This window comes from Caloenas nicobarica, chromosome Z, assembly GCF_036013445.1.
Source record: "Caloenas nicobarica isolate bCalNic1 chromosome Z, bCalNic1.hap1, whole genome shotgun sequence".
NCBI classification, from domain to species: Eukaryota; Metazoa; Chordata; class Aves; order Columbiformes; family Columbidae; genus Caloenas; species Caloenas nicobarica.
In genome coordinates, this window is record NC_088284.1 from 93,167,414 (window position 1) to 93,195,411 (window position 27,998).

The 27,998-nt window shown below is 38.5% G+C and overlaps 1 protein-coding gene across 5 annotated transcripts; it reads left to right on the forward strand.

Moving 5' to 3' along the window:
* On the forward strand, positions 1–27,597 carry KYAT3 (kynurenine aminotransferase 3). 5 transcript variants are annotated; one of them, XM_065655774.1, is made up of 14 exons: positions 1–68; positions 3,799–3,899; positions 7,810–7,868; positions 9,088–9,232; positions 12,269–12,418; positions 13,630–13,716; positions 15,294–15,416; positions 15,504–15,624; positions 20,077–20,153; positions 21,015–21,104; positions 21,726–21,912; positions 22,890–22,963; positions 23,386–23,472; positions 24,845–26,241. In XM_065655774.1, exons 2-14 carry the CDS (start codon positions 3,801–3,803, stop codon positions 24,905–24,907), a joined length of 1,362 nt encoding a protein of 453 aa, XP_065511846.1. In that variant the 5' UTR covers positions 1–68; positions 3,799–3,800; the 3' UTR covers positions 24,908–26,241. The 5 variants fall into 5 exon arrangements, with proteins under 5 accessions (XP_065511846.1, XP_065511848.1, XP_065511847.1 ...); XM_065655775.1 differs by having other exon boundaries at positions 29–68; positions 3,770–3,899; XM_065655773.1 differs by lacking the exon at positions 1–68 and adding an exon at positions 2,483–2,503.
* The last annotated feature ends 401 nt before the right edge of the window (positions 27,598–27,998 follow it).

Sequence of the window (27,998 nt, forward strand, 5' to 3'; positions counted from 1 at the left end):
CGGGTCCGCTCCGCCCCGGCGGGTCCGCGCCCCCCTGCGCGGCGGCCGGCGGAGGCGCTGACGGGGCGGTGAGTGGCGGCGTGCGCGGAGCGGGGGCCCAGGCTCTGCCGCCAGGGCCTTGTTCTGCTGAGGGCCTGCGGGGGAAGCGGCCCCAGGGCGGGCTGGGCCTCGCTGGCCCCCAGCGTGAGCTGGAGGTGACGGGGGCCGCGTTTGTCCCTCCGAGCAGCCGGGGCCCGGCGGGCGCGGGGTGGTAACGGGCAGGCGCGTCCCGGGGCCGGCCTCGGCCCCTGCCGAACGCGGGGCCTGTCGGTGAGGGCGGGGGTTTGCCCGTGCCCGGCGGTGTCTGGCCTTGCAGCCTGCGTGCTGCGCAGGCGGAGTGCTTCAGGTTGCAAATGCCTGTACATAACGTGTCAGTGCAAAGAGGCTGAACTGCAAAGCTGCTGGGAGTGAGGAACACACCCCACAGCCTCATCCCTCTCCTCAGTCTGTATCGTAAAGTTTATTCCTCCATGATAAGTTTTCTCAGTTCCATGTAGATAATGGAAGAAGAAATGATGAAATGTTGTCTACTGTCACAAATCCTTCACATATTGCATTTTCGAAGTTCAGCGCCCTTAGGAAAAATACCCAGCTTCCCTGAGTCCAGCAACTTTATCAACAGTTCTCTTGGCTTGACATGTCATTTATTACCTTTAGATGGCAGAAAAAAAAAAGTTTTAGAGAGGCCTCAATAAGGTGGCACCTTTTCTTTCTCCGAAATTTTCATCCTCTAGACACATACGAAAAGAAGGTCTTTAAAAGGCTTCACAGAGTTTGGCTGCGATGTGGCATTTTCCATGTTTGCATGTCTGACAAATATCAAATACAACACAACTATAACAGGGATTATATTTACATTATTGTGGTGACTGATGTGCTTGCAGTATTTCTAGTAATGTTTGTCACTGAGGCTGCACAGTTAAATGCGACTACTTATTGTATGCAAAAATGCAGCAGCTTAAGGGGTCTCCCCATGAGTCTTTCAAGCTCAAAGGCATTGTTTTCACAGAGGTGATATAACTGAAGCTCGAAGGCACAGCAGCATTTGGCCTTCGGTTTCAAAGGGAAAAAAAAAAAATCATTACAAACATGTTACTTTTAGTAAAATGCCCTGGTGGTACATACAGCAGCATCTGGGGTCAGGGTACTGTGTGACCAGGAGGCTGGGCAGCTGTGAAGGGAGCAGAACAGCCTGTAACTCAGAGGTTGTATCTGTGCTGGAGTGGTTATAAAGCACAGCACGAGCTAAATGGTTGTTAGTGTGCAGATGTATTCATATAGTTCCCATGACAAAAATCTAACTATATCTTCCAGTCTAGTTTAAGTCACCAAATCTGAGCTTAAACCAGACTAGCAACCAGAATGTGTCTTCCTCTCAACCCCACTAAAAAACATTGACCTTTCTGGTAGCCCTTCTCGCTTCTCACTCCCCTACAAAAATAGGAAGCTGCAGTAGTCATTTGTTATTCTTTTTTTCCTAACTTTTTTTTTTTTTTTAAGTATGCAAGCCTGAATTCCAGGTGGACTGACTATGAGTCAAAGCATGAATGCTTCAGAGCACTACAAATTAGAATGGGATGAAAAGTATTCCTAACTGTTAATTACTGAATTTAACAGACACAACTCTTGGCCAAAAAGCCAGTGCCCAGCTCCAAGATTGAAAAAGGAGACACTAATAAGACTAAGGAAAAAAAAAGTTATTACCTTTTAATTTCCTCACAAAGGCCAGTGCATTTTCTGTGTTTGAAGAACCTTTTTTATTTTTAAGGGAGTAGTACCCCTGTAGCTGCCTAGCACTGTGTGACTTTCCTGAGCTGCAAAAAAGTTTCTATCTTGATGAGAAAAACTTACCTTAGGACATTATAAAACATCTCTTTAATGTCTTGTACGTTCTTGGTCATTGCCAAAACACGTACAGGGGTAATAATGAAGTGTGCATTCATCCTAAAAGTAACAGTGAATAATTCTGTTGAGCCTGTGATATGTGTTAACATGTCATATACAATTATAGTGGGAACGTGTGTGTCTGGAAAAAAAAATAGGTCTTTTATTTTTTGAGGTAATCGTGGGAGAATATCTGGTTATATTAAGGAGGCCTTTGCCTTTACTTCCCAGAGTAGTTTCAATGGAAGTACTCGGTGTTGCAGGAAAGAGAAGAGGTATTTTTAGAAAGAAAAAAAAGTCATACAAGTATTTTATAGGAGGCTTTTCCGTTTAGTGCCCAGTAGCCTTATCTCTGAGTGCTTGTGAGTCTGAACAAATGTTGTTCAGCATTTGCTGGAAAAGTGTCACAAAGGTTGAAATGTAGTGGGACAAACATTACTACATGCCAGTGTTGTTTCTGCAATGTTCCTCATAAAGTTTTCACAATGTCTACATTTCTGTGGTGCTAAAGGTGGATTTAATTTTTTACTTTGGGTACTTCAGGTACTTGCAGGGATTGACCATGCCATGGTGGCTACAGGTCTGCTGTCCCTCATGCTGTGTTGTGGTTTTGTATGATTGCCTTGTGTCAAATAACAGCTTGTCAAATACCTCACCATCTTTCTGTGCAGCATGGCACTCATGCTAGAAATATTTGCAGCTGATAATAATTTTTCTTACAAAAGTTGCAAGTTAGTTTTGCATGTAAGGTTTGCAAATTTTTTGATTATTTTTGCTACTCCACGATAGAAAATGAAACAGGCAAAAATAGGCATGTTTGTCCTTGCAAGTGTTCGCAGTGTGCTGCAAGAGTAAGCACGTCTCCAGTCTAAGCCTGGGAGAACAGTACTGTTGTTATAGTCACATTTTAAGATAGTAAGTTACATAATTAGTTTTTGTAAGCAAAACAGGCAATGGCATTCCTTTGTTTCTAACACAAATAGTATAGTTTTTTCTTTCTTCTTGGTGTTCTTCCCCTTTTCAGGTGGCAAAGTCTGGGTGGAACCAGGGATTATTTGTTCTTTAATGAGTGGAAACCAAAGTTAATTATGCTACTGTGGCTACTGTGTTTCTGACAGAGGTCTATGCTTTTCTCTTACGCATTTCAGTCATTTTGGCAATGTTTAAAAATACATTCTAGAAGTAGTTGCCTGAAGTCCCAGCTCTTCTTTTTTATAGTTCTTGGTTAACAGGGCACATGTTATCAGTGAATGATTTGTTACTTCACACAGAACATCCTTTGTAGCTGTTTCCTGCCATGGTAGATACTTGATGTTTGCTAAGTCACTGTGGCAAAACTTAGCATAGTTTATGTATCTATGAAGTGTGTAGATCTGCCTCTCCAGTATGACTGGTGATCTTAATTATCTCAGTTGCAGAATATCTGATTTGAAACATTTGAAAATGGCAACCAGTTTTAGAGCTGTGTGACTTTTAAAAAATTGGGCTCTTTTTCTTGCTGTCTAAATTTGCAATCGTAATAGCGATTTTTTTGTTACACGAACATATTTGCAACAATTCTAACAGACTTGGAACCTTGAATTGCATTTAGTCTTAATTGACATTCAAGGAAAAGAAGATCAGTGCTGTCAAATACAGGAAACTGTCCTTTTAGATGACATCCAGGAACCTTTTGCAGCACTGTCAGTTAGAAGTTTCATTCTCTATGCATATAAACATGATGAGGTAATAATTTGCCAGAATTTATTTCAATGAAAATGAAACAAAATCACTGAAGGGAAAAGAAGGGGGTTTATATTTTAGAATTGCTTAGTGATGTGTAGAAACTAATTCCTGGGATCTGTAGGTTTTTTCAGGTCACTATTTATTATGCAGGCATGCTTTTTGCTTCACGGAGCTTCTGTTGCCTTGGTATTAGACCATCCCAACTAGGAACGGATTTGCTTTCCAGATCCAGGAAGCTTTCAGCCTCTGCAGTAAGTATTCCTTCAGCTTCATAGATAAAACTGTTTCGTGCAGTACTTTAGAGATGCACTAATTTTGCAATGATGCCAATATATATGCATTAGCTGTATTTTCCTTATTTTTTGTTACATTGACCCGAACATTTAATATCAAGAACGTTTTAAGATATTAAAATCAGTCAAATATTTAACCACACTAGCGTGACACAATTTGGTGATTATTGCTTTGTGTATCCTTTCCAGTCTTTAAAGTCGCATTAGCACATATTGGGCCAGAAGGATTGCTCAGCTGTTAGGGCAATACAGCTTGAGATACAGGAGACAGCTTTATCACAGACTTTTGGTAAAAAAATTAATTTCTTTGTACCTCAGTTTTCCTTTAATTAAGAGTAGCGGTGCTTCTTGATGTTGCAATAACACAGGGTGTATAAGTACCTCAAACTTAATTTTATATAGAATCCTCTCTGTTTCCCAGTTTAACTACTTATAAGATTGTGTAACATCATTTTAAGTCTTCCAGTTTTGTTGAGAGAAAACAGAGCTTTGCAACGTAGTAGGTGGTTGGAGGTTGCGCTCTGCGTTGCTTATAGAACACTGGAATGTAAGTTGTGTTTGCAGGTCAGAACAGATGTCTATCTAGTCAGCACCTCGGGTCAACCAAGGCACATGTCAGATCCTTCAAAACAAATGTTCAAACCATTATGCTATTGTAGCACATTTTACCCATATCAGAAGTTTCTTTGAGTGTGCAAGCTACTTTTTGAAGGTCATCTTTTGCCTGAGCCAGTTTTTCATAAGCTGTCAGTATTTGTATTCTATGTAATGGAGTTGGATATTCTCAGTAAACATGCTGAAATCTAATCTTGATTGTTTTGCTTTTAAATTTTCTGAAGATCTTGCCTTCAGTTGTAGCTTTTGATATTAAATTCTACAATTTAATTATGCACCATGCTTCTATTGTTATTAAACATATTACCATTAAATTTAATCACAAGTTTCTTTGTATTAGGAAGAAAGATAAATACAAACAGCACTTGACTTTCTATCAGGTGCTTTCCCTGACAGAAGGTGTTAGGGCAAGCAGGAGGTCAGAGTTAGAGCTTGATGAGGACACACCTCTCCGCTTAACACTGATCTTAAACTCATGGAAATCCTAGCCTTGCACCTAGAAATGGCTTGAAGATTATCAAGTGATGACTTGACTGTGCTAAAATGTAAGAGTCAAGAATTCTCATGACCTTGTGGAAGAAAGAGTGCTACTTAAGGTATCATTTTAAAATGTCAGTTAATTGTTTGGCTTTCTCAAAGTAATGAGATGGACCTTAATCTCACTGTAAGCTGAATCCGTGAAAACCTTAAAACTAATGCAGGTCCAGCTATTCTGTTATAGAACTAGTTTCAAGGCACAAGAAAAAATAAGTAGGAAAACTTAAATAATGGAATATTTAAACTTAAAATAGTATGAGAACTGTAAGGTGGATTCTTATTTTACTGGTCAATACATTTTTAGCTAGGGAAGGTTACTTAATGCAGTTAAGATTTACATTGTAGAGTTAATTATGAAAATCACGCAGTTGATAAGCCTTTAGCTTTTAGCAAATTGAAACAATTTCAAGAAGAGCTGGTCAATGGAACAGATTTACCCATGGCAGCATACAAAATTCTCATTATTCACTGGAAAGATTCAAGGTGAGAGGTCTTATTCCTTGTAGTGCGAGAAAAGAAGTTGTGAAAAGATGTGTTTAGGGGGCTCAGTCTAAGTAGTACCTGTGTTATTTGTACTGTGTTACACTTATTTGTACAGTTATACAGTACAGCCAAACATTAATCATACTTATCAAGACATACACTGTAAAATTGGATTCATCTTCTCAACCATATGTGTGTTTTTAAATAGATGCAGTATAGATTACCTTGCCACAACTCCCTCCTAACTCCCTCTTGTTCTGTTTCAAGAAGTGCAACTTTAGCTGTCTAGTTATCTTAATGGTTTTCTTCCTTTGGATAAATAAAAGGTGTCCTGTGCTTGATTCCTCTAGTGTTTGTGTCTCATAGGTGAGGTCAGAATGAGATCTCTAGAGAAGACGTATGAACAGAGATGTATCTGTTAGTTTTCTAGCTTCCCATTCTACAAATTGTTATGTATGTGGTAGCTTCGGTACAGTAAACAGGTTGAGTGCAAACATGTGCCTGCATAGTATTTCTACTGTGAGTCATTCCCATTGATTCAAAGTTGAAACATGGAGTGTAATGGTAATGCAGACATTTTATTTTCAGAGTAGAGTAGCTAGAGTATAGGTTTTGAGTCTTGCAGACAATAACAATAGTTAGCAGTAGTAAAAGTCACTAAAATCAGTAGTCTGACTCAAAGAAACAGGAGTTTCTGGAATACTGACAGACTCTGTAATTCCTATGCAATTTCTTTTCAGTATCAAGCTGGTTTACAAAGACAGAAATGGGCTTGTACTTTTTCGTTTGTACATAGAAATAAATCTCTTTTTTCCATTAACTTTCTTCTTTTTAGCTTAAAAATACCACAACCATCAATATGTTTTTCTCTGCCTTTATGGAGAGTACTCGTTGAAAGTCTATTCTAAAGAAGTTTTCCAAGACCTTAACTGAAGGTCTGAATATACAGCAAAAACATGTTCTAATGTGGTTTTGCTGTACTGTAAGTAAATCCTCTAAAGTTTTAAAGGTCTGAATGAAAATAGGAAATGTCTTTGCTATTTTCCTCTTACCCATCAGTTTAACAAATAAAATTACATTGAAGATGCACGCTTTCCAAACTGGATTGAGCGGGAACTCGGCTAGAAATAAGAGTCTTTAAGTTGTTAGTGATCATAGAAAAGAAAAAGAATGTAGCCTATTTTTTTTTCTTTTTAGGTCATCTTTTAAAGCAATTGAGCTAAATTATGCCTGTGCTCCATCCTTGCTGAAAGTTCAGTGGCTTTAGATAATGATGAATGAGAGTTTAGGACATTTTGGGCTATTTTCTTATTAGTTTGGATTCAAGCTATTATAGAAGCTTTAATGAAAGAACATATCTATAATATTGTGTAACTACTGAGTTCAGCTGGCAATGGTATATTTCAGAAAGCAGGAAAGAGGGTTTGTCACTGTTGTGGTTAGATCTGAGCTAGAAATATAACCACGATAGCTGCTTGCTCACTCCTCCCGTGCCTCCCACCCCCAAATAGAGGAGAGAATTGAAAAGGAAGGGAGAAATTTGTGGACCGAGATAAACACAGTTTAATAAAATTACAAAACAACACTAATATACTACTAATAATATATATTAAATGGAAAAAGAATATAAAATAATAAAAGATACTAAACACAATTCCTCACAAACTCCGTGTGCACCAAGCAGCCAGTCCCAGGAAGCAGCACCTGGTCCCAAAGAGCTGATCCCGGAAAGAGAAGAGAGAGAAAGGCCCAGAGGCCTCTGCAAACGGCAGGATGGCAAAGGCCGATCTAAAGAAAGCCCCAAACAGATCTGCCCCAAACTTGTCTCTGTCCCAGCTCCGAGAGAGCAAGCTGGAAGATTCCAGCTCTCTTTAAATATGAAGCATGATGCTAATGGGATGGAATACTCTTATTGATCAGTCTGAGTGTGAGTCAAGCTCTGTCCCATCCACACCCCCCTTCCTCACCGCCTCACACCTGTGGGCAGAGCTCAGAACGTCCTTGGCTCAGACCGGAGCACTTAAAAACATTAACTCTGTCCCAGGGTGTTATTTCTTGTTCTCAAACTAAATTAAAACAATGACCATGCTAGCTACAAAAAAAGAAAGGTTTCTAACTGCATAAAGAAAATTAACTTGTTTTCAGTCAAGCCAGCACAGTCATGCAGAATCCAACAATAAAGTACTTTGTCTTTCTTAACAAAACCCTTCTGTCTGTTGTTTTGATCTTGCAGACAATGGCCTTCAGACACAAAAACACAAGACGAATTGAAGGCCTTGATAGCAATATTTGGTAAGTAAAAGGAAAATATCTGCGAATTCCAGAAAACGTCTTTGGCTGACATTTTCTTTCCAAGTTGATAATTATTGCCAATAAGACAGGTACATAGCACTTGCTATCTCTGCTGAAATATATTTGGTACCTGCTTAGAAGCAGTGAACCAAATTCTGTTAAAGGTGTGAATTAATTCTTATTCTTGAGCTTTAAATATTAGGCTTGGGTTTCTCTTCATCTAGTAAACCACATAAGACAAATATAACTCTTGGGCATGGTAGTATAACTAACTTTCAAATTTAAATATTAATTTTGTTGAGTAACCTATTTCAATTACACTTGATTTGTGTTTACCAAGTGAGTCAGATTTCTTTTTAAAGCCATTATATGTGTCTTTATAATTTAGCTCACTATTTTAATACACTTTTTTCCTAGGTGTTAAATTGGTCGTAAAGCAATATTGTCAAAGTTGGTAAAAACACAGTTTGGGGCTTACATTAGTTGTACGCATATGTGTGTGTGTATATATATATACACAAGGTGTTTTTGTCATCCAGCCTCAAACTAATTTTTAGCAATTTATATTAATTTTAGACAGAACTGTGATGCTATATCAGTATTTTTGGTTTTGTTGGTGTTTTGTTTTCCGAAATCTTGTTAACATTTGAGTGAGGAGGAAAGGGTAAAATGTAAAGCTTACCTGTGAAGGGAGGAAAAAAGATGTTCAAAAATCCTAATGTTCATATCTGGCAGGCTAGTAGGAACCAGCTAATGAACAGCCTGAAACAGTCTGCATAAAATTACACACACGCACAAAATAATAGCACTCTGAAGTGACTGGATACTTTAAATGACACCTTCACTTGACAGAATCTAGCCTTTAAATCATTTAATGTGTCTGTGCTAATTAGGTCTACTTCATTTTGCAAACAGGGTAGTGTTCAGTTTCTGCCCATATCCAGAGTTACTGTGTGTTTGTGCATGTGCACATCCGAGCACAGTTCTGCTGGCAGAAAGGTTATTCCGTGGATGCAGAAAGTTCAGCTTTTATTGTGTTCCCTCCGACTCCTGTGACCATTGTCTCAGCCCCCACTTCTCCATGTGAGCTCTCTACTTGTTTCCACTGCTATGAATTTGCCAAAGTGAAATACTTTTTTTTTTTTTTGCTTTTAATGATAGTGAAGGAAAACATAATTTTATCTGTTATGTTAATTTTAAGGTGTTTTCTTCCCCTCAGGGTTGAATTTACGAAGATGGCAGCAGATCCCTCAATTGTTAATCTTGGTCAAGGCCTTCCTGACATATCCCCTCCCAGCTACGTTAAAGAAGAGCTCGCAAAGGCAGCTGCAGTTGACAGACTGAACCAGTACACACGAGGCTTTGTAAGTACTGAGGAACTTGAGGACTCAAGTTCAGTGGAGAGCATGCCACAGGGAAAAAAATTGACTTTGCTTTAAATTGACTTTATATGTAGCTTGTACTGTTATGTCCCAAACCAAGTTGGTCTAGTAGCCTTATCTGTTACTAATGAATATCCTCTGTGTATGCTGCTTCAAGGGAGAATCCTTCAGCAAGAGCAAAATGGTAGAGCACATGTAGGATAGATTGTCTTCGAAGAGTCAATTCACAGTTTAAAGAGTGTAAATTATACATTTATGTCCAGTATAAACATGAATCAGATAGAATAATGGTAGAATGAGAAATACTTGATACCACTTGAGACAGTACCTCTAGGATCAAGAAAAGATTCACCCGTAACATTTAGTAGATTTCAGTGGAGAAAAGAAAGTGATGAAAACTCTAAGATTTTCCCCTGGAAGATGGTCACTACCCATTCTGTAAGTTGGCTTGTAGAATTTGTCTTGAGCTGAGTGTGTGTGGCATTTATTATTGTTCAAGGCAGGATATTCAAATAGGCTATTACTGTTTGAGTATGACCACTTCCTTGCTTGGTTTGTCTTTCTTTTATTTTGTGGTAAAGATAAACTGTATTACACAATTGGGAATCACATGTCAGGGTTGCTACAAGACTCTAAGGAGACTGTCTAATATTTTTCTAGATGACCATGTTATGCAACAGTGATAGAAAAACAACGTGTAGGTCGTTAGGCCAGCATTTGTGTTGGCAGTTATATATATATTCCATCATAACTTTTTGTCTGTTCTCTGAGAATCTGCATGCATCAGAGCTGCCCAGGAACAGCAGTGTCTGGCAGCCACTTAAAGGACAAGCTATCACTGCGAGCAGGGTGCAGGTCTCCCCAGCCAGGGCCCAGTCCCACAGCACCTGAGCAGGCCCAGAGATGGTAGCTGAGGTCAGCCCAGATCACCCAGCAAGCTTGTGGTGGTGATGTGGGCCTGAGGGCCATCCGGGAAGTCAGTCCACAGGTCAGGTCCACAGCAATGCTGACCACGCTTAGACATAACCCAGCCATCACTGGGCATGTCTAGGGTGACAAGGCAGGTCCAAGGTCAAGCCACAAAATCGATGTAGAGGTAGGGCTGGGATCAGCAGGGTCTAGGGCCAGGTACAGGTGTGGCTGTAGCTGAATTGCAGACCAGCAACGCTACTGCATAGTATTTAAATGAAGCCCCTGGACCAGGGGCACAGCTCTGGGCAGAGGCCCCAGGTGAGGCTGATTTGGGCCATTAAGGTGTATTAGGACACTCAGGGCCCTCACAAGAACAGAAAGGAAAGAAAAAAAATCCTCAGTGAATGTAGTCTCCTTATAATTTGTAGACCCGTTACCATTTGGGTCAATTTGTTTAATCACCTTTAGCTGTGTACAAAGAGTCTCTGCAAGTATGATATATATATATATGTATACATATATAAAGCTATATATGTATAAAGCAATTATTTAGTGTTGGACACACACAAAAGATGGCTGGAATTTAGTAAACTGGACTAAGCATTAGTATGTACCTCATCTACAATAAGGTACCTGAAAAGTCTTTGTGCACCAGGCAGACAAGGTTTTGGAGGAGCCAAGTTACAGAGAGAACAGGCTGTAGTCTGCCTTCTGGTGAATATTCACAAACTGGTTCTCTAAACTGATTTGCAAATCAAGCATAAATATAATTTTACCAATGCATGCAATTGTTCAGTATTTACTTGTCACTTTGTTATTTCCAAATCCTTTGATAATTCCCATGATAATTATGAATATTTGCAGATATACTGTAGATTGTAATTAAAGAGGAATTTTTACCAATATTTCCAGCTTCAGCCTTCGCACTTCCTCTACAAATTTCTGTACTTCCAACGTTTTTGAACAGAAGTGTTTGTGGTAGCAAATATGGGAGGGATGAGTGTGAATGATGCACATCCCTCTGATAACCGAGACATTGTCTCAGCCTCTGGTGGCTCTTGGAGCTCCCATGACTGTGGAGCTCTGGCCTGTAGAGCAGCCTAATGTGACTTGGGTGGTGCAGCATTCCTGCGCTGCTGACACACTCATGGCAAGAAATGGCTGTCATTTGAATCAACAATGACTTGTAAGCCTTAATTTATGGTAATGTTCTTGTTTACAGAAGGGCTCATGATGTTATGCCTTGTGTGTAGAGGTACAATGTTCAATACTTCAGAGAAGGGTTTTTGTTACATGGTTGCATTTTGTCAAGGACCTGTTTTCTATTTCTATATTTTCACAGCAGGAAGCATGGAGTCTTCCTCAGTAAACAGAGTTGTGCCTTCTTACTTCTGTGTTGTATATGATCTTTTGTTTGTTTTCTTGTTCTTTGCACATATTGAGAAGAGTAGGTTGACTGCCATGTCCCCATAGGGAACACACATGGTGAATGGTGCTCTGAGATTTGGGATATAACTGTATGAATCATTATTCTGATCACAAGTGCTGTTTATCAGCAGTATATAAACAGAATAAAAAGATTCCCCTTGCACCAAATAATTTTTAGTTGAAAGATTAGGAAGGCAACAAAAAGAGCTTCAGATGGAAATATGGTCAGGTGGGAAAGAGACTAAAGGAGGTGAGGATGAATTGGTGCTGGAGAATTCCCTTTTCACCTCCTGTCTCTTGTCCTGCCTTTCCTATAGGCTACCTGGAGCTATCCTGAGATGTGATAATAAGATAGAAACTAAAAAACATCAGATATACAAAAAGTATTTTGTAGTAGATGCAAATAAATTGAAACCACTTTTCTTCTCTAATGTAAGAAAACTTTAAACTATGCTACCTGTTAACAGCCATTGACACTGAGGGCTCATCTCGTATTTTTCTATTTCAAAATGTTTTGATATATGTGGAAAACCCCCTAAATATAGGCTTTGTAGGGTGTTGCAAAAAGATAGACCCAATTGTGTTCAGCAATTGCTTTGCAATTGGGTCCATATTTTTGAAACACCCTGTACATTGTCAGGAACACACCAATCAGTTGCATTTGTTTGCTTTAAACAGGGACATCCGTCACTGGTGAAAGCCTTGTCTCAAGTGTACGAGAGAGTTTGTGGAAGAAAGATCGATCCTCTCACAGATATCCTGGTGACTGTGGGAGCTTATGGATCTCTCTTTAGTACAATACAGGCATTAATTGAAGAGGGAGATGAAGTAAGTTTTTGTTTGAAATACTTGTGTACTCACTGAAATGAGAATTTGCCTGGTTTTTTATTCATCCGCTTTTAAATATAAGTCAATGTTGGGGCTTCTTTCTGGTCTCCATTAATTTGAATTGCTACAGTTGCGTATCTGACAATTTCAGAAGCTGTGATTAGACTGTCCTTTAGATGTCTTCCTGTCATTCACCAACTTACAAACCCCTTTCTTTCATACTTATGGTACCTGTATCAGTTTAGGTATCACTGTTACTGTTAGAGGACACAATACACACTGATTTCTTATTTGAGAAAACTTGTGGGCTGTTGTCTGCAACAGACACGAAGTATTATTGGTGTTTGAATAACCTCTGTCTATCAAGTTCTGGTTTGGGCCATTGCATGGCAGCAGCATATTAATTTACTGTACTAGCTGTGATGATTCATCCCTTCACTACTGATGTCTGCCTTTTGACAATGATATTAAAATTCATTTGGGGGAATACTTGTTTATATCTGTAGTGGACAAGAACATTTTGTGTTGTCATGCGTTTTGTTTTCAGTGTTTTGTTGGTTTTGCTTGTATAATGTATTCTCATTTGTATCTTCTCATGCTTTTCTGTTGCTCTGATATGCAGTTCTCTTTTTTTTTGGTGTTTTTTTTTGTTTTTGTTTTTGTAACAGTCCTCTGCTATTAGCATTTGGATTTTTTGGTTTATTTTGTTTTCCTATTATCTAGCCTCTACACAGTTTTCCTTGAATTTGTCCTCTCTTTCTGCCTGAAGATTTTCTTCTTGTAAAATGTAAGGACTTAAGCCATTCTTCAGGGATTTCTAGATACTTGGAAATCCTGGAATTTCATGGACACAATTAGGGCAGCTGTGCTGTGGTTCAGCAATTTGCTGTTGCCATCTTCCATCTTTGCATCTTTGCCTTGCACCTTCAAATCTCTGTGCAGGACCCAAACATTCCTAATATTGTATCTTAATAGTTGTAATGTGTAACTATAGAACAGCCTGTGTGTGCTGTCAAAAATGAGTACTGTTTATCATACCTAGACTGAGGGCATTGTTATGTGATGTTGTAAAAGGAGGAACATTCTGCAACATTAGATCAAGATAGCACGCCAGAGACATTATCAAGTCATACCACCAAAGTAAATCTGGAATTATGATGGCATTGTGCACATAAATTCTCTGTTTCTGATACTGATGATTATAATTTCAGGTAATAATAATAGAGCCGTTTTATGACTGTTATGAACCGATGGTAAGGATGGCCGGTGCAAAGCCTGTTTTTATCCCACTGAGATATGTGAGTAGCTTTTAAAAAATTATTTATCATATAAAGTTTCTTATCCACACTCAATACAGTTTGATGAATACATTCTAGGTCAGGGGTGTCAAACTCGTTTTCATCAGGGACCACATCAGCCTCGCGGTTGCCTTCAAAGGGCCAGACGTAATTTTAGGACTAGGAGTAGTTACATTTATAGAGTCCCAAAATTACATTCAGCCCTTTGAAGGCAACTGTGAGGCTGATGTGCCCCCTGGTGAAAAAGAGTTTGACACCCCTGATCTAGATGATGCTTTTCTGTATAGTTTTTAATAATATCCAATTATATTAAAAATATAGATTGCTATAGTGTGAGACAATAATAATCCAAAGCAGATAGAATATTTTATTAATGTTGGAAAAGATGGGACAATGTTTCTCCTTTACTTTAATTTGTGCATTCTGAAAGCTGTTAAATTCCTTTTTTGGATGTAATCAGAAAATGTTTTCAGTGCAACTAAGGGAAGGAGGATCACAAATCAGTGCTGTTTCTCTGTCTACTAGTTTTCAGAAGACTTGTTTTCTGATCCCTTCAGCAACTCCTACAGTGACTGGACATAACTTATGTTCCGAAATCTGCTTATTAAATAAGGAGTGATCATGCCATAGACATATTTGCTATACGTACTTGAATTACTGTTTCCTTTATTGGTAAAAAGGAATAAATAATAATTATTAATTCTCAAATTGGTACTGCTGGTATTATACTGGCAGCTTGCAAGGATTGTTCTGGATGTAAAGTGTTGATCCCGTTACTGTTGCCTTGGGTGACAGGCAGCCTTGCGTGGGGAGGGTTGAGGGGCTCTTGAGGCAGGGCCGTTGCATGAACACAGTGAAATCAGAACAGCACAGAATGACAAAACCTCCAGGACCGCAGTGGGAGTAGGTGAGACTGTTCCTCTGGATGACCTCTTTCTAGAGATGTTTGGAATGACAGGGCTCCTCCAAGTGTTTTCTGTTTCATGATCTTGTTTTCGGTCTGGCCCTGTCCCAATAATGTGCAGGTGTCAGAAAAGTTAGTGTGGCCATGCTCTTTGTTCTCTGCAGCAACTGGCCCAAACTTCTATTGTCTGTGTGTAATACCATAGCAACTCCAGAGCCTCAGTGGTGCACATTTTTAACTGTTTGACCATTTTCAAGTGGACAAGGAGGAGGAAAAGACCTTGAATCTCTGCAGTGATGATCAATCTTTCCAGCCAAGCAGGCACACACTCCTTCTAGTATCTGGGAAGGCCGTAAACTCTCCTGTCATATGACTGCGCTTCCTGCATTACACACTGTTATAGTCAGTGTGTGTAACCAGATCCTGGAAACCAGTTTCTGGGGAGGCTTTAAGACAGACAGTAGCCAGGAAATGACAGCCACTGCCATAATAATTTACCTTGCTCTTAGCCTCCCTGCCTGTTCCTAGAAGTGCCTTATCCAATCTGTCCTGCTGTACTAGGGGAAGTTGCCAAGTATGGTTATGGAAGTGTCTGAGAGTTGTAAGTTTGGTATCTCTGTTTGGGCTATAACATGTTATATTCAAGTAATGCATAATTTTTTTTGTTTTTTAGAAAAATGGTGGAAACTCTGTATCTAGTTCTGATTGGGTCTTAGATCCTGCTGAACTTGCAAATAAATTTAATTCGAAAACAAAAGCAATTATTCTGAATACCCCGCACAACCCTATAGGCAAGGTAAGATTCCTGCTTTAACACTACTGTAAATTTCAGAGTATTCCATAAATACTATGAATAATGCATTGTCCCTTACTTGTATCCCAGGTGTTTACAAGAGAAGAGCTCCAGGTAATAGCTGATCTCTGTATTAAGCATGATACCCTGTGCATCAGTGACGAAGTGTATGAATGGCTGGTGTACAAAGGACATAAACACATTAAAATAGGTACTAATTTTATGTGGCATCTTAGAAGTGGTTGTGGAGTGATGTTGTAAATGTGCCTTTTGGAGATAATGGTTGCCAGAATGAGTCTTTGTTCTAGTGGCTTCAGGATTTGACTATTTTACAGTGTTCAGACTATAAGGAAGACAGCCCCTCTCTTTTCTGAAAAATATTTTAAAAAATAATTTCCAAATAGAATTTCCAAAAGCTCTTCAGTGACTTTGGAGCAGATACCCATAGAAACCAGCGGAACTGATGCTCATAAATCAGTTATGATCATCTGAATATCCCATCCTTCTTCAGTTGTTTTATTGGCCATGACAAGTATAACTGCTGCTTGTGGATGTATACTGTGTTTTGCTGAAGAACTGATGGAAGGAACAGAGGTTACAACTTCCTTCTCAAAACAGTGTAGAGATAACAAGTGAATGCATAATGAGGAACACAATTAGTGCGGAGATAGTGCATGAACACTGTCCTTCCAAAGTGCAGAGACAGTGTTAAATAATGGACATTGAATGCCATGAAGTTGCTGTCTGGGCAGTGTGAAAGCATGCTAAAACTTTCATGCAGTATTGCTACAGGGGTCAGGCACCATCGCAAGAGCAAACCAGAAAACCAAATATGATGTTATGTCCCTGTACCTCTTGCTTTACTCCTTGATCCGCGTTTCGCTGAAGTTAGTGGAATCACTCCCACCATCTCAGAACAAGTGAATCCAGTGCACGTTACTGAACTCTTTCCTTAATCCTATAATGCTACAGCTAAGCATTTATGTAAAGGTTTCTAGTGTGGTGGTCTTGGTTTGGATCTGCAAGTCCCAAAACTTCCTCCTTATATGATAGACATTTTGTTTCTAATGGTAGCGTCTTGCATGAACTATCTGTTATGATTGTTACGGAAGTTTCTTTTCCCTGGATTTCTTGTAGCAGAGACTCAGGCATGGATTCCAGAAATTCTGCTAAAATAATTTGCAAGGTACAGTGTAGAGCAGCTCAAGCTGGGTGCCTCCTGAAGAGAGAAAAATGCTTGGACAATTATACCCTCACAATGCAAGCCCCCAGCCCCCATACATCACTCTGGGCCAATTGCAAAATTAGAGTACGGGGTCTCCCTCTTCTTCACTGGATCTCTTCATTTTTGTTAGGCAGGCTGTCAATTAAAGTTCTGACCTTCAGCTGCTACTTTGCACCTGTAGCTGGAGAAAATAAGTTCTTGGTAATAGCCAAAACATTCTTTAGATGCCATTCTGTTGCTTTACTTATCTACAGGGTTGCAGCTCCCCTTACCTTCTTGCTTGAAGACTGAGGCCTTTTTTAACCTAATGAAACAGAAAGTTGAAAGGTTCACAGCTTGCAGGAGTTATGCTAACAAACTTACTCATGCCAAGCTAATTCTGTATAAGCAGTTGCTAACCAAGTTCTATAATAAGCAGTATACCCCAAAATTCAATAAGCTAAGGCAGTCTATTCCCTACAATTATGTGCTTATTGTCATAATGAAGGCACATTTCAGTTGTCTGCAATAGAGACGTCTAGTTGAGATTCAACAATGAAATCAAGAGACATAAATATAACTTAGGCATGAAAAAGCTTAGCTTTTTTCCTGGATTTACCACTGGTTGAATGCTGAATAATTTTGCTTCTATGCTTCAATTCCATAAGTGTAGAGTGGCAATAAAAGCAACTTTCCATTAGTGGGGGCTACATAATTGTAAAAACTGAATCTTGTAAATAATAAAAAGGAAGTTATATCTAAATGACCTTGAAATGCTTATAAGCTCAGCTGCACAGTTGCTGATCATACAGCTGCAGTACATGGATTGTATTTTCCATGTGTAGACTATGAATTTGTTTTGAAAGCGGCCTAATTCCGTGGCTGTTGTGGTGCCTTGATAGTGATGCCTTCTTGAAGACCTTCAGATGGGGAAGAAAGGGAACATTTTGGGTATATTCATGTGATAGTAATTTGAGTCAGTGCATTCTAACAAGTTACCACAGTAACTGATCATATGTGGCTTATGTCCCAACTGCGAAGTAAAATGAGTTAAATTAAAGCTTTCTTCATGGGCTCAGCACGTGGTTCGTGCAAATAGCTGTCCTCAACCAAAATCCCTGTGGGTGGTATAAGGTGATCCATTTGCCTTTGCAGTGGCAGCAAGTCCAAACACTCATGATGTCATCTACACTTTGCCTTAGTGAACAGGTGGTGAATTCTTAAGACACAGTGATGCTATTGTTCATTAGCATCACTTGTCATTTTAATGCTTCAAACCAAAACGTTTGCAGTTCCGTAAAAAGCATTCTGTAGTTTAGCCTAAAATGTAAAAATACTATGTAATGATAATGCAAGTTAAAGTCTGGACAGTTGTCAGCTAGGTTTGGGTACATATTCTCCAACAGATCCCACGATCTCATCTTTAGCGTTGAAATGACCACAAAACCTTCAGGGTAACACTGTAAACAATGTCATTTCAGTAAAAGAAACAAAATTGTCTCTAATTTAAATTTCTTACTGTTTATTTTAAGTCTATGAAAGATAATACAAGAAAAAAATGCATCTGTTATTTCACTATTTTAAAACTTCCATATTAACCTGTACATATTCCATCAAACACAGGGACGCTATTCTTATGAGAGATGTGAAATGGATATTGCATCAATCTACAGGGTCTGGTGGTTCCTTAATACAATTGAACAGATGTTGCTAGCCACAGATCATAAAATTAATACAGTCTTTGTGCTGTCACTTAAGCAGTTTTCTGTAGTGTAGAGCACTTAATCATGTTTCTCATCATAATGACTTCTGTAAAACTGTGGACCTTCTCTAAGTAATGATTAGGGTTGCGCTGGCAGACTTAGAGATTGCATCTCGTAACTGAGGATTCTGAACAAGCCTCTCAACAAGCTGAGTGCCATCCCAGGTAACAGACTTGTTACGTGTGTTAGTTTGCAGTTTATTAGTTTTTAAATTCTAGTCAGGCTTGGCTATGGTGTCATATAATGATTTTGCTGTATGGCACAGAGGAGTTTTCCTCTCTGTTTAAAACTTGCTGCTTGTAAAAGCAATGGAGCTGCTTCTTCCCTGTGCCCCTTGGCTGCTGCTGTTGTTTGAAGTGCTGTTACATTCCATCTCCAAGGTTGAATTCCTATGACTGCGTGGCAAAACCATCTCACTAGAGGGCATTAGCTTTGAAATTCAATTCTTTTTGCAGGCTGTCAGAGTTAGTTTGGTTGCCTTTAGGAAGTATGATCTTGACCTAGCTACCTAAAAGATGCATCTGTTCAAACTGCCTCTTTGTTTTAAAGGTCACAAAGCACTTGAATGAATATGGGTGGGCTAATAGGAATGTGGGTTTCTTTCCTGCTGTTTTGTTTCTCTTCTTGGCAAGTGTGCTCAAAAAGTACGTTTCAAATAACTGCAAAGGCTTATACCATGTCTAATGCAGATAACTGCTGCAAAAACTTCCTTATGAAATTCAGTGGTTTTATTTGGGAAGTCTTTGTTCATTGGCCCCCTCGAGAGGTGATTTAGCAATTGACAGATTCATTGGTAGTGAGTGGTTCCAGTGTACAAATAACGTGGAGCTGGATGTTGTTGGCCACTGCAATTACAATAGTGGTATGACCTTGCCTAACTTTGTATCTCATACTTAAGTGTGTCTTGATTTATCTGTTTCTGTTGAAAAATAATTAAGTTAGAGTCCAAATAAAGCTCCTCTGAAGCAGTGTACAGAAAAAAAAAAGTGCAAACCTATAGGAAGAGATCTTTGCTCTGTCGTCTCCTTGGAAAAGAAACAAAGAGTTTTGATCTCCTACCAGATACAAATACAGACAATGATAGGCCTCCACACACCCCTTAATCCCTGCAGACATCCTTAGCTAGCTGCTGTTGTTGGTCAGCCCCAGGCCTATTCAAATGATATAATAAAACAAAATTCATTTACTCACTCTGCTGGTTTTCTGATTCTTCTGCTGTTCAGTTCTGGGTTAGAAGTCTTAGTAATTCTTTTTCTGATTTCTGAGACAGCCACTGACACTGAACTGGACAACTCTATTAAAATGGCTTGCAGTTTCCAAGTTCTTGTTTTATGTGGTGCTATTATCAGGCATTGAGGTGAATTAGTAACCACTTATTAGATCATATCTTTCTTATGAATAATTATGCATTTTTAGCTGAGGATAACTAACATGTAGCTTTCACAAAATGTGCCTCTGATTTTCTGCCTTTTCCTTCTCCTTTCATTGATCCTTACCTTCTTTTCATGCCAAAAAGCATTGGCTCATATATCCTTTCTCATTTGTTACAGTTGCTATAATTTTAGAATATTCCCATCACTTAATATGCTGCAATGATATATCAACATATAGCTCTGAGCTAGGGGCAGTACGGTTTTTCTAGCTGCATGGAATATGTGACTACGCGTGTACTAAATTAATTTTATTTTATATACAGCTACGTTGCCAGGCATGTGGGAAAGAACAGTAACGATAGGAAGTGCTGGAAAAACATATAGTGTGACTGGTTGGAAGGTAAGAAGAATCAATATAAAAGAGTTCAGCTATATAAAGAACAGAATGCATTTATAACACTAAAATGTCTCTGGTTTTGTGACCTATCTTTTGAAAACTTCTGGCAAATCTCCATGTCTCCAAAACATGAAGACAGCATTCAGCTGGAGCAATTACCTATCTTGAACACCTATGTTTTCATTCTTGTCTCTTGATTAATAAGCTCTTCTGAGAAAACAAGACTAACAAAATAAACACAATATGATTTTTTTCAAAACCAGTCAAGATTCTTGGAGAAAATATGTATATCATAAGATTTTAACTTGACTTTTTCTTCAGATCATAATAATAGTATGTTTTGGAATAGCTTATCTTGCTGTAAAATATTTAATGATAATATTTTTATTTAAAATATCTATTAGTAAACAAAAATATGAAACCATTTGGCAACTAAATTTTTTTCCTCACCTGTGTTCAAACTGAACCATGACATGCATGATGCAGTAGTGAGTTTTTGTTTTATGCTCAAACCACCTTTGACACAGGAGCTTATGAGATGGAAAGATTCTAAAACGATTAGGAATAACATTCCTAATAAATGCTCAGTTTGATTTCTGTCTCTTGTTATATGAAGAGTTAAAATTTTGCTCAATACTCTGAGACAGGGATAAGTGAAACTATAGCTGTTGCTTGAAATCTAGAATTGAAGGGCATCGTTCAGCAAACTTTGTGTAAACCAGCTCTTTTCTGAATTCTTTATCAGAACAAATTCATTACCAGTTCTTAAATGAGAAAAACTTGAGACAGTGGCTAATATTAATTCTTTACTTTTCAGTAATGTCATTGCTGTAAGAATAATACCGGCATGCTTTCTTCCCTTAGCTTGGTTGGTCTATTGGCCCCCAGAACCTGATTAAACATTTGCAAGTTGTTCACCAAAATACACTGTATACTTGTCCAACTCCATTACAGGTAGGTACAGATGGGGCAGAGGAGGTTATTTTTTGGCATAGCAAAACTGTAGGCATCACTATAATAAAACAATGGTGACAACAATGAAGTTTTTTTTGTCAAAATATATATTCTGGGGTACAAGAAGAGGAGACAAACCAGATCAACTTACCAGACATTAAAAAAAAAAAAAAAATCACAGCTTTGCAGATTCTTTCTTCTTTCACCTACAAACTGCTGCTTCTTGCATAAAACATGACAATCTTAGTGGTTTCCTAGCAAATACAAATAAAAGTGGTTGCAATAAGGCCTTGTTCTACTGAGCATTATCTCTGTCTACTAGTTTCTAGTATTCTATGATACATTATTATCAATTATTTAAATCTTGCTTCAATTCAGGTTGTAAACCCTTGTGTCAAGGACTGTGACTTCTGTATATGGTTAGTGTCTAGCAAATGTTTCGGTGCTTTGGGTGTTGCCACAGCACAAAGTAAACAGCACATTACACTCTCAGGTATAATTTGTGTAATTTGTATGTGCTAATTTGCTTAATGAGGGCCAGAATAGAATAAAAATCCACGTGATTTCAGTAGGAAGTGTGTGAGTATCCATGAGTGCTTTCAACATTGATTATGTTTGCAGGAGGCTTTGGCACAAGCATTTTGGATAGACTATAAACGCATGGATGACCCAGACTGCTATTTTTACTCACTGTCTCGAGAGCTGGAGAGCAAGCGTGATCGGATGGCTCAGTTGCTTCAGGGAGCTGGACTACAGCCTGTCATTCCAGATGGAGGATACTTCATGATTGTTGATGTTTCTACATTAAGTTAGTATAAAGTTTATTTAAAAGGGCGTGGAAAAAAATATTATAGTTAATCTGGAAATGCAACTTTCATTTTAAACTATTTTCTCATTTCATATTTGCATAATGTCGGAAGTACTAACTAGGACTGAAGTTTTCTGTTTGACCTTAGCCTGGGAGGTAGATTTTTATAAGCTTCAGCAAAGCCTTTGTGATCCTAACTACTGTCCATGTTTTGCAAAGCTTTGGCAAGGTTTTAGAGAGGAGATAGATAAAAGTTTCTATTTTCAAAAGGCCTACAATTATGAAAAAGTTTGAGCGCCAAGCACCAGGTTTTATATCCTTAGTCAGTACCCGTTTGTACTTTTGTTTGTTTGATTTTCTTAATCTGAAGTCATAACCTGAAGGGTATTGGAGGCATTCTAATTTCTAAACATTATAAAATGCTACCAAAATTTACCAAACCTATTGGAAATTCAGGTTATGGTAACACTGGAGGAAGAGTTCCCACAAGGGAACATTTTCTAGTTCCACATTTTTCACAGACTGGTCCTAATGGCACTTGTCACTTACAGAAAATGTTTAAACACAGATGGACCTCGCAGTGCTCCCATGTGTCAAAGTTTTAGATACTCCCGTTTGCAGATGAGAATGGAAATTGCAGTGATTATCGCTGTTCATGCAATTAATATGCCCATCAGTACCCTCCACAGTCTTGGTCCCTCAACAACTCAGACTTGAGGACTTCTTGAAGCACTGCATGGCTTTCTTGCAAACTACATGTCAGAATTTGCTTTGAATGAAAAGCAAGTGCTCAGGTCAGAATGGAAAGGTTCAATCTGTTAGCCTGTTTTAATTGTTACAGTATAATTTTAAACTATATTTTAAAACAGAAGCATACATTTTGATTCTTAAATATTAACTATAATAAAGTGCTGTTAATGAATGCCTTCCCAGTGGAGTCTAGGAAAACTTACAACGTTTTAAATTTAATTTTTTAGATGTGGATCTTTCTGATGTAGATGAGAAACAACCTTATGATTATAAATTTGTCAAATGGATGACAACATCTAAGGTAAGGTGTCTTAGTCATACTCTAGTTTTATAAATGCTTTTCTATTGAAAGCAAGAGCAGTGCAGCCGTATTTATTAAATAACGTAGTAGAGATATTCCATTCAAAATATTTGGTATTTATAGTAACTGCTGATAATTTTGTGGCTAAAATATTGCTAAAAGTGCTGAAAATGTACCCTGTAGGTTTGCGTTACGTCCCAGCACTTTTCTTTCAGCATGCTTAAATGCTAGTTGTAGAAAAAGTACCTTTGAAATGTTTTGCCTAAGCAATTTGAATTTAGTTAAGACTAGCTAGTGCATACAAAACTATACCTTGTCTTTCCTCATGTTGGGAGAGAAAGTTTTAGAAATGGAATAATAAAATCATCATGCTTAAAATAGATTTTTCTTCTATAAAATGATATTTCTGTTTGATGTTTCAGAAGCTGTCAGCAATTCCTCTTTCAGCATTCTGTGGTCCTGAGACAAAAAGGCAGTTTGAAAAATATATACGTTTTTGCTTCATTAAGGTAAATTTGTGTCCTGGTAAGACACGAGATTCCTAAATATCAATGCAGTACAGAAATCTGCATGAGACTCTTATATTTTGCCCAGGATCTCCTGAGCTGGATGGGTTTAGGAACAGAAAGTTAGCTTGGTGTAAAATTCAGCACAAAGTAGCTTCAACTGTCTTTTTGCTGAGGGACTTTAAGCCATAAATACGGGTGGCATGGCAAAGAAGGGCAACTGGCAGAAAACAGCGTGGGTGGTTAGGCCTTTTTTGGCTTGCTCTGTGGATTTTATAAAAACATTATTGACCAGAGGTGACTGTGAAAAGGAATGACAGAGGTATGCTGTCAATTAAGGTGGTTTCTATAATCTAGAGCAGAGAATAATTGTATAGTGGAGTGGTATATCCCATGGCCATTTTGCTTCCAACAACAAAACAGTGAAGAGGTCACCTTCAACTTTAGCTTGTTTGCTTGAAGATACATAGGATTTCACAGGAACTCCAAATTACAAAAGAAAACAAAGACATGGGAAATTCTTTCTTGGTTTTTTTGTGAGCACCTCCTTTTCACATATTCTTCTTCCTGTTGAACCTGTTCTTGAAAAGACTTAAAGACTTTGGGGACAGGTACGTAAGCTTTGGTAAACTCACAGTCCTGAGATGTTTCCTGATTGTTCCATAACAGAGTCAGCAGGATGGAACATGTGCAAGTCCTTAACTGCCCTAGCACACAGCGGAAGCCTTACCTTGAACCTATACTGAAGCGCAGGTTCTGCTCGTGGTACTTAGCTCTTGTGATGAGGTATAAAGACTACGAGCCAGTAACAACCAGGATAAAACTTGCTAGTTGTAAATGTGGCTTACCCAGGATGAACAGCACTAATTATGTCAAGTTAAAGACAACCCGTTTGACTCACCAGGTTGTAGCCAAACCACATGACTGGGCAGTGGATAGGTTACCCATATTTAGAGGGATTATGTTTAAGTAGTTCACAGCATAACTTGGTTGCATGGAGATTGAAAAATCCCAGCTGTAAACATAAAGATTAGGAAACTATGTTAGCATGTCTCCTGTACAGAGCTGCTAAGTACATCACTGCATAAATGCCAGGCATTTATAGAAGTATTGCTTTCATTAAATTTGATAGAATGAATGCTAAGAAAATGTTATATTTTAAATATACCTAATAAATATTTTCAAGGAATCAGCACTGAATTATTTGTGTAGTCTACATTTGTAGGTATAACTGTTAATGAAAAACTGACTGACAGATATTTACAGGCTGCAAGTGAAACTGCCAAATATTGATTTGGGATGATACGATCATGACTGCTACTCTCTCTTCAGGACCTCCATACTTGCAGTAATAGTGATATTCCTTGTTTTGCAGAAAGACAGCACACTAGATGCAGCTGACGTGATCCTGAAGAACTGGAATAAGCAGACAGCCTGATTTTACTTATTAACTCTTCCATCCGGTATAATTATCTAATAGGGTTTTTTAATTGCAAATGTAAGAATGAATTACTTAAAACAGTACCAAATTAATATCGCATTGCAAGTAACTTCGTGCTGCTATTTCCTGAGGAGTTAAAACAATGATTTACTGAAATGTGTTTAATGCAACTCAGAGGTTATTTTCAGTTTTTTTCAAAATCACTTTTTTCATTTTAAAAAGAAAAGTTTTAAAAATCATTTCATCCTGCTTCTCTCAGCTACAAAGCACCATTCTGAAGTATTTTTTAAAACCCAATTTCTACACTCTTAAGATTTTCCTGAGATAGCTGAGTTATTAGCATGTGAGCATATATGTAATTGGGTTATGTGGCCTCACAACAGTGCTAAGGTATTAAGGGTTCTTCCATTCACCTCTCTTTACAATGTTTTCATTGCTCTGTTGAAAGAAAAAAGCACCTCACTGCTTCCAAAAGACTTGATGTGACGTGCTTGTATTACTCTCATTGGCAAAGGAAAGAAGAAGTATATGCAAGGCTGAAGAGGAAAGTAAGAAAACTATAGCAAAACAATTTTTCCATTGTTATGTATGACTATGTTATGTTTCAAATATCTCATTGGCATGGTAATAACTCATCTGCTAAAGCACCAACTTTGAGTTGAGACACACAGGTGGCCAATGTTTAAAGAAAGCTCTGTGTCGTGTATAGGTGTAGAGTTTTACTCAGGTGTGCTGGCTTGGGCTGGGATGGAGTTATTTTTCTTCACAGTAGCCAGTATGGGGCTGTGGTTTGGATTTGTGCTGGAAACAGTGATGATAACACAGGGATGTTTTTGTTACTGCTGAGGGAGCCATGCTTACACAGAGTCAAGGCCTTTTCTGCCCCTCAGACTGTCCTGCCAGCGAGTAGGCTGGGGGCGTACATGCAGCTGGGACAGCGAACCCCAGCTGACTGACCCAAGGGATATTGCATACCGTATGATGTCATACTCAGCAATAAAACTTGTGAGGTTGATGAGGGGGCAGCTGCTTGGGGACTGGCTGGGCATCAGCTGGTTGGTGGTGTGCAATTGTTTTCACTTGCATCACTTGTCTTTCTTGGGTTTTGTTTTCCTCTCTTTTTTTTTCCTCTTTTCGTTATAATTTTATAATGATTTTTTTTTAATTACTAAATTGTTTTGATCTCAGCCCATGAGTTTCTTTCTCACTTTCACTGGGGCTTGGGGGGAGTGCGCAAGCAGCCGCGTAGTGCTGTGTAGTGCTTAGTTGGCGGCTGGGGTTAAACCACAAGCCTCATGTTATAGGACCCATTGTATTAGACTTGAGTAGTTTAAATTTCTTTTTTCTTATTTTGTCCAGGTGGCGTAATGTGGTAATCTTTTGTTTCATCAAATGTCTGAACATGTAAGATGCAGCACAGAGATGAATTAACATACCAAGCATAATTCAGCTGCTCTGGCTATTTATAGTTTCCTTCGTTTGCTTCTTTGGGGCATTTGACTGACACTGCTATTTTAACAAAATGACCATTGGCTAAACCAACAAACCATTACAAAGGACCTTTAGACATACAAGTACGAGCCAGTGACTTGTTTTCATTAATGTACTATTCATTGTGTTTGCAAAGGCATCTGAATATCCCATTGCGTTATTGTTGAAATGATGCTGGTGATAATAGGAATGTAAGAATTGCAATTTAATTACACATTTTTATTACTGACAGTAGCTAGCATGAGATACTTCGGGTGAAAATTGAAGGAACTCCAGAATGACCAATTAAGTAAGTTTTACAATGGGATTATTGTTGTAACTACAGTGATGGGAAAGAACAGATACAGCTGGGGGCAGCAAGATGAACTTTCCTTAAGTTATTAAAATAATCTGTTGTTGACAGAGAGCGTTAATAGTGGTGTTCCCATCTGCCATATCCACCACTTTTTTTCTGCTGCTTGTGGACAAAGCGCTTGAAAAATTGATGCAGGCAGGGAATAAAGAAATGTTGAGATATGATCTATCATATTTTTTGCAACATTTCTGAAAATTATTGTCCTTCTGTGGTGGAAATTAAACTCTTTCAATTCTAGTTAATGAGAATAGGGTCAGGAGGGACCTGCTGTTGGCAGTGATTGCCAGCAGATGATCTTTTTCATAGAGCAGATCATATGAGAAGCCAGGACAAACCTGGAAAGCTTGATGGGACTGACTGCTGATGTGGCACATCTGTTGCAGACACTGCTACATAGACTTTTCAGAGCTAATGGGGAAACTTAATATAGCATGCTGTATTCACATTGACAGTTACAGTGATTTTTTTTTTTCATTACTTATTTCATATTTTGGGTTTATTGAGCATTTGTGGAAAAGGTCATTGCAAATGGAAGAAGAGATGCCTTATATTTCTTAGCATCTGTATTTTCTAATCATTCAGCTTCCTTTTATTCCAAAAGGTCTATACATTTTTTTTAAATCTAAGGCATGTGTTGGCAAGTTCAAACTAGCACATTTTTAACCAGCGCACAGCAGTTCAGTCAACAGAAAAGTGTTTAGAAGTTGTGTGATGATGAATTTTACTCAATATTAGCAAGTATTACAAGAACTTTTCAACCCCACTGAATTTCCTTTGAGCTAGCAAATTCAAAAATACTTGTTATATAGTGGAGATGTGGTCTTAAGTGGTGTGAACAGTCCTTTGTATCTGATTAATAGACAGCAAATTTACAGCCATTCAGACTTCAGTTCTGATCACTCGAAAGCATTGAAGTAATAGCACTTTCCAAAATCTGAAGACTCTCCTGTCCTATTCATCCCTTTATCAGCAAGGAGAGGCTCATACCAAAGAAATAGGGGGTTTTTTTCCACTGTTTTACAGTTTGGGCTTGAAAACCTGTTGTTGCTGCTCAATATACAGACTAATTTTGCATATGGATAATCTCTTGGGGAATTAGAGTCTGGGTGGGAATCCAGCGTTGGAGGGCTTTGGTTTTGCAACAGCTTTTGTGGGTTTCTCCTTGGCCTGACATTTGCTGCCACGGTGGGTGTGAGGGGGTGACACAGAAGGGGAGCAGCTGATGATGTCAGGAGGGTGTAG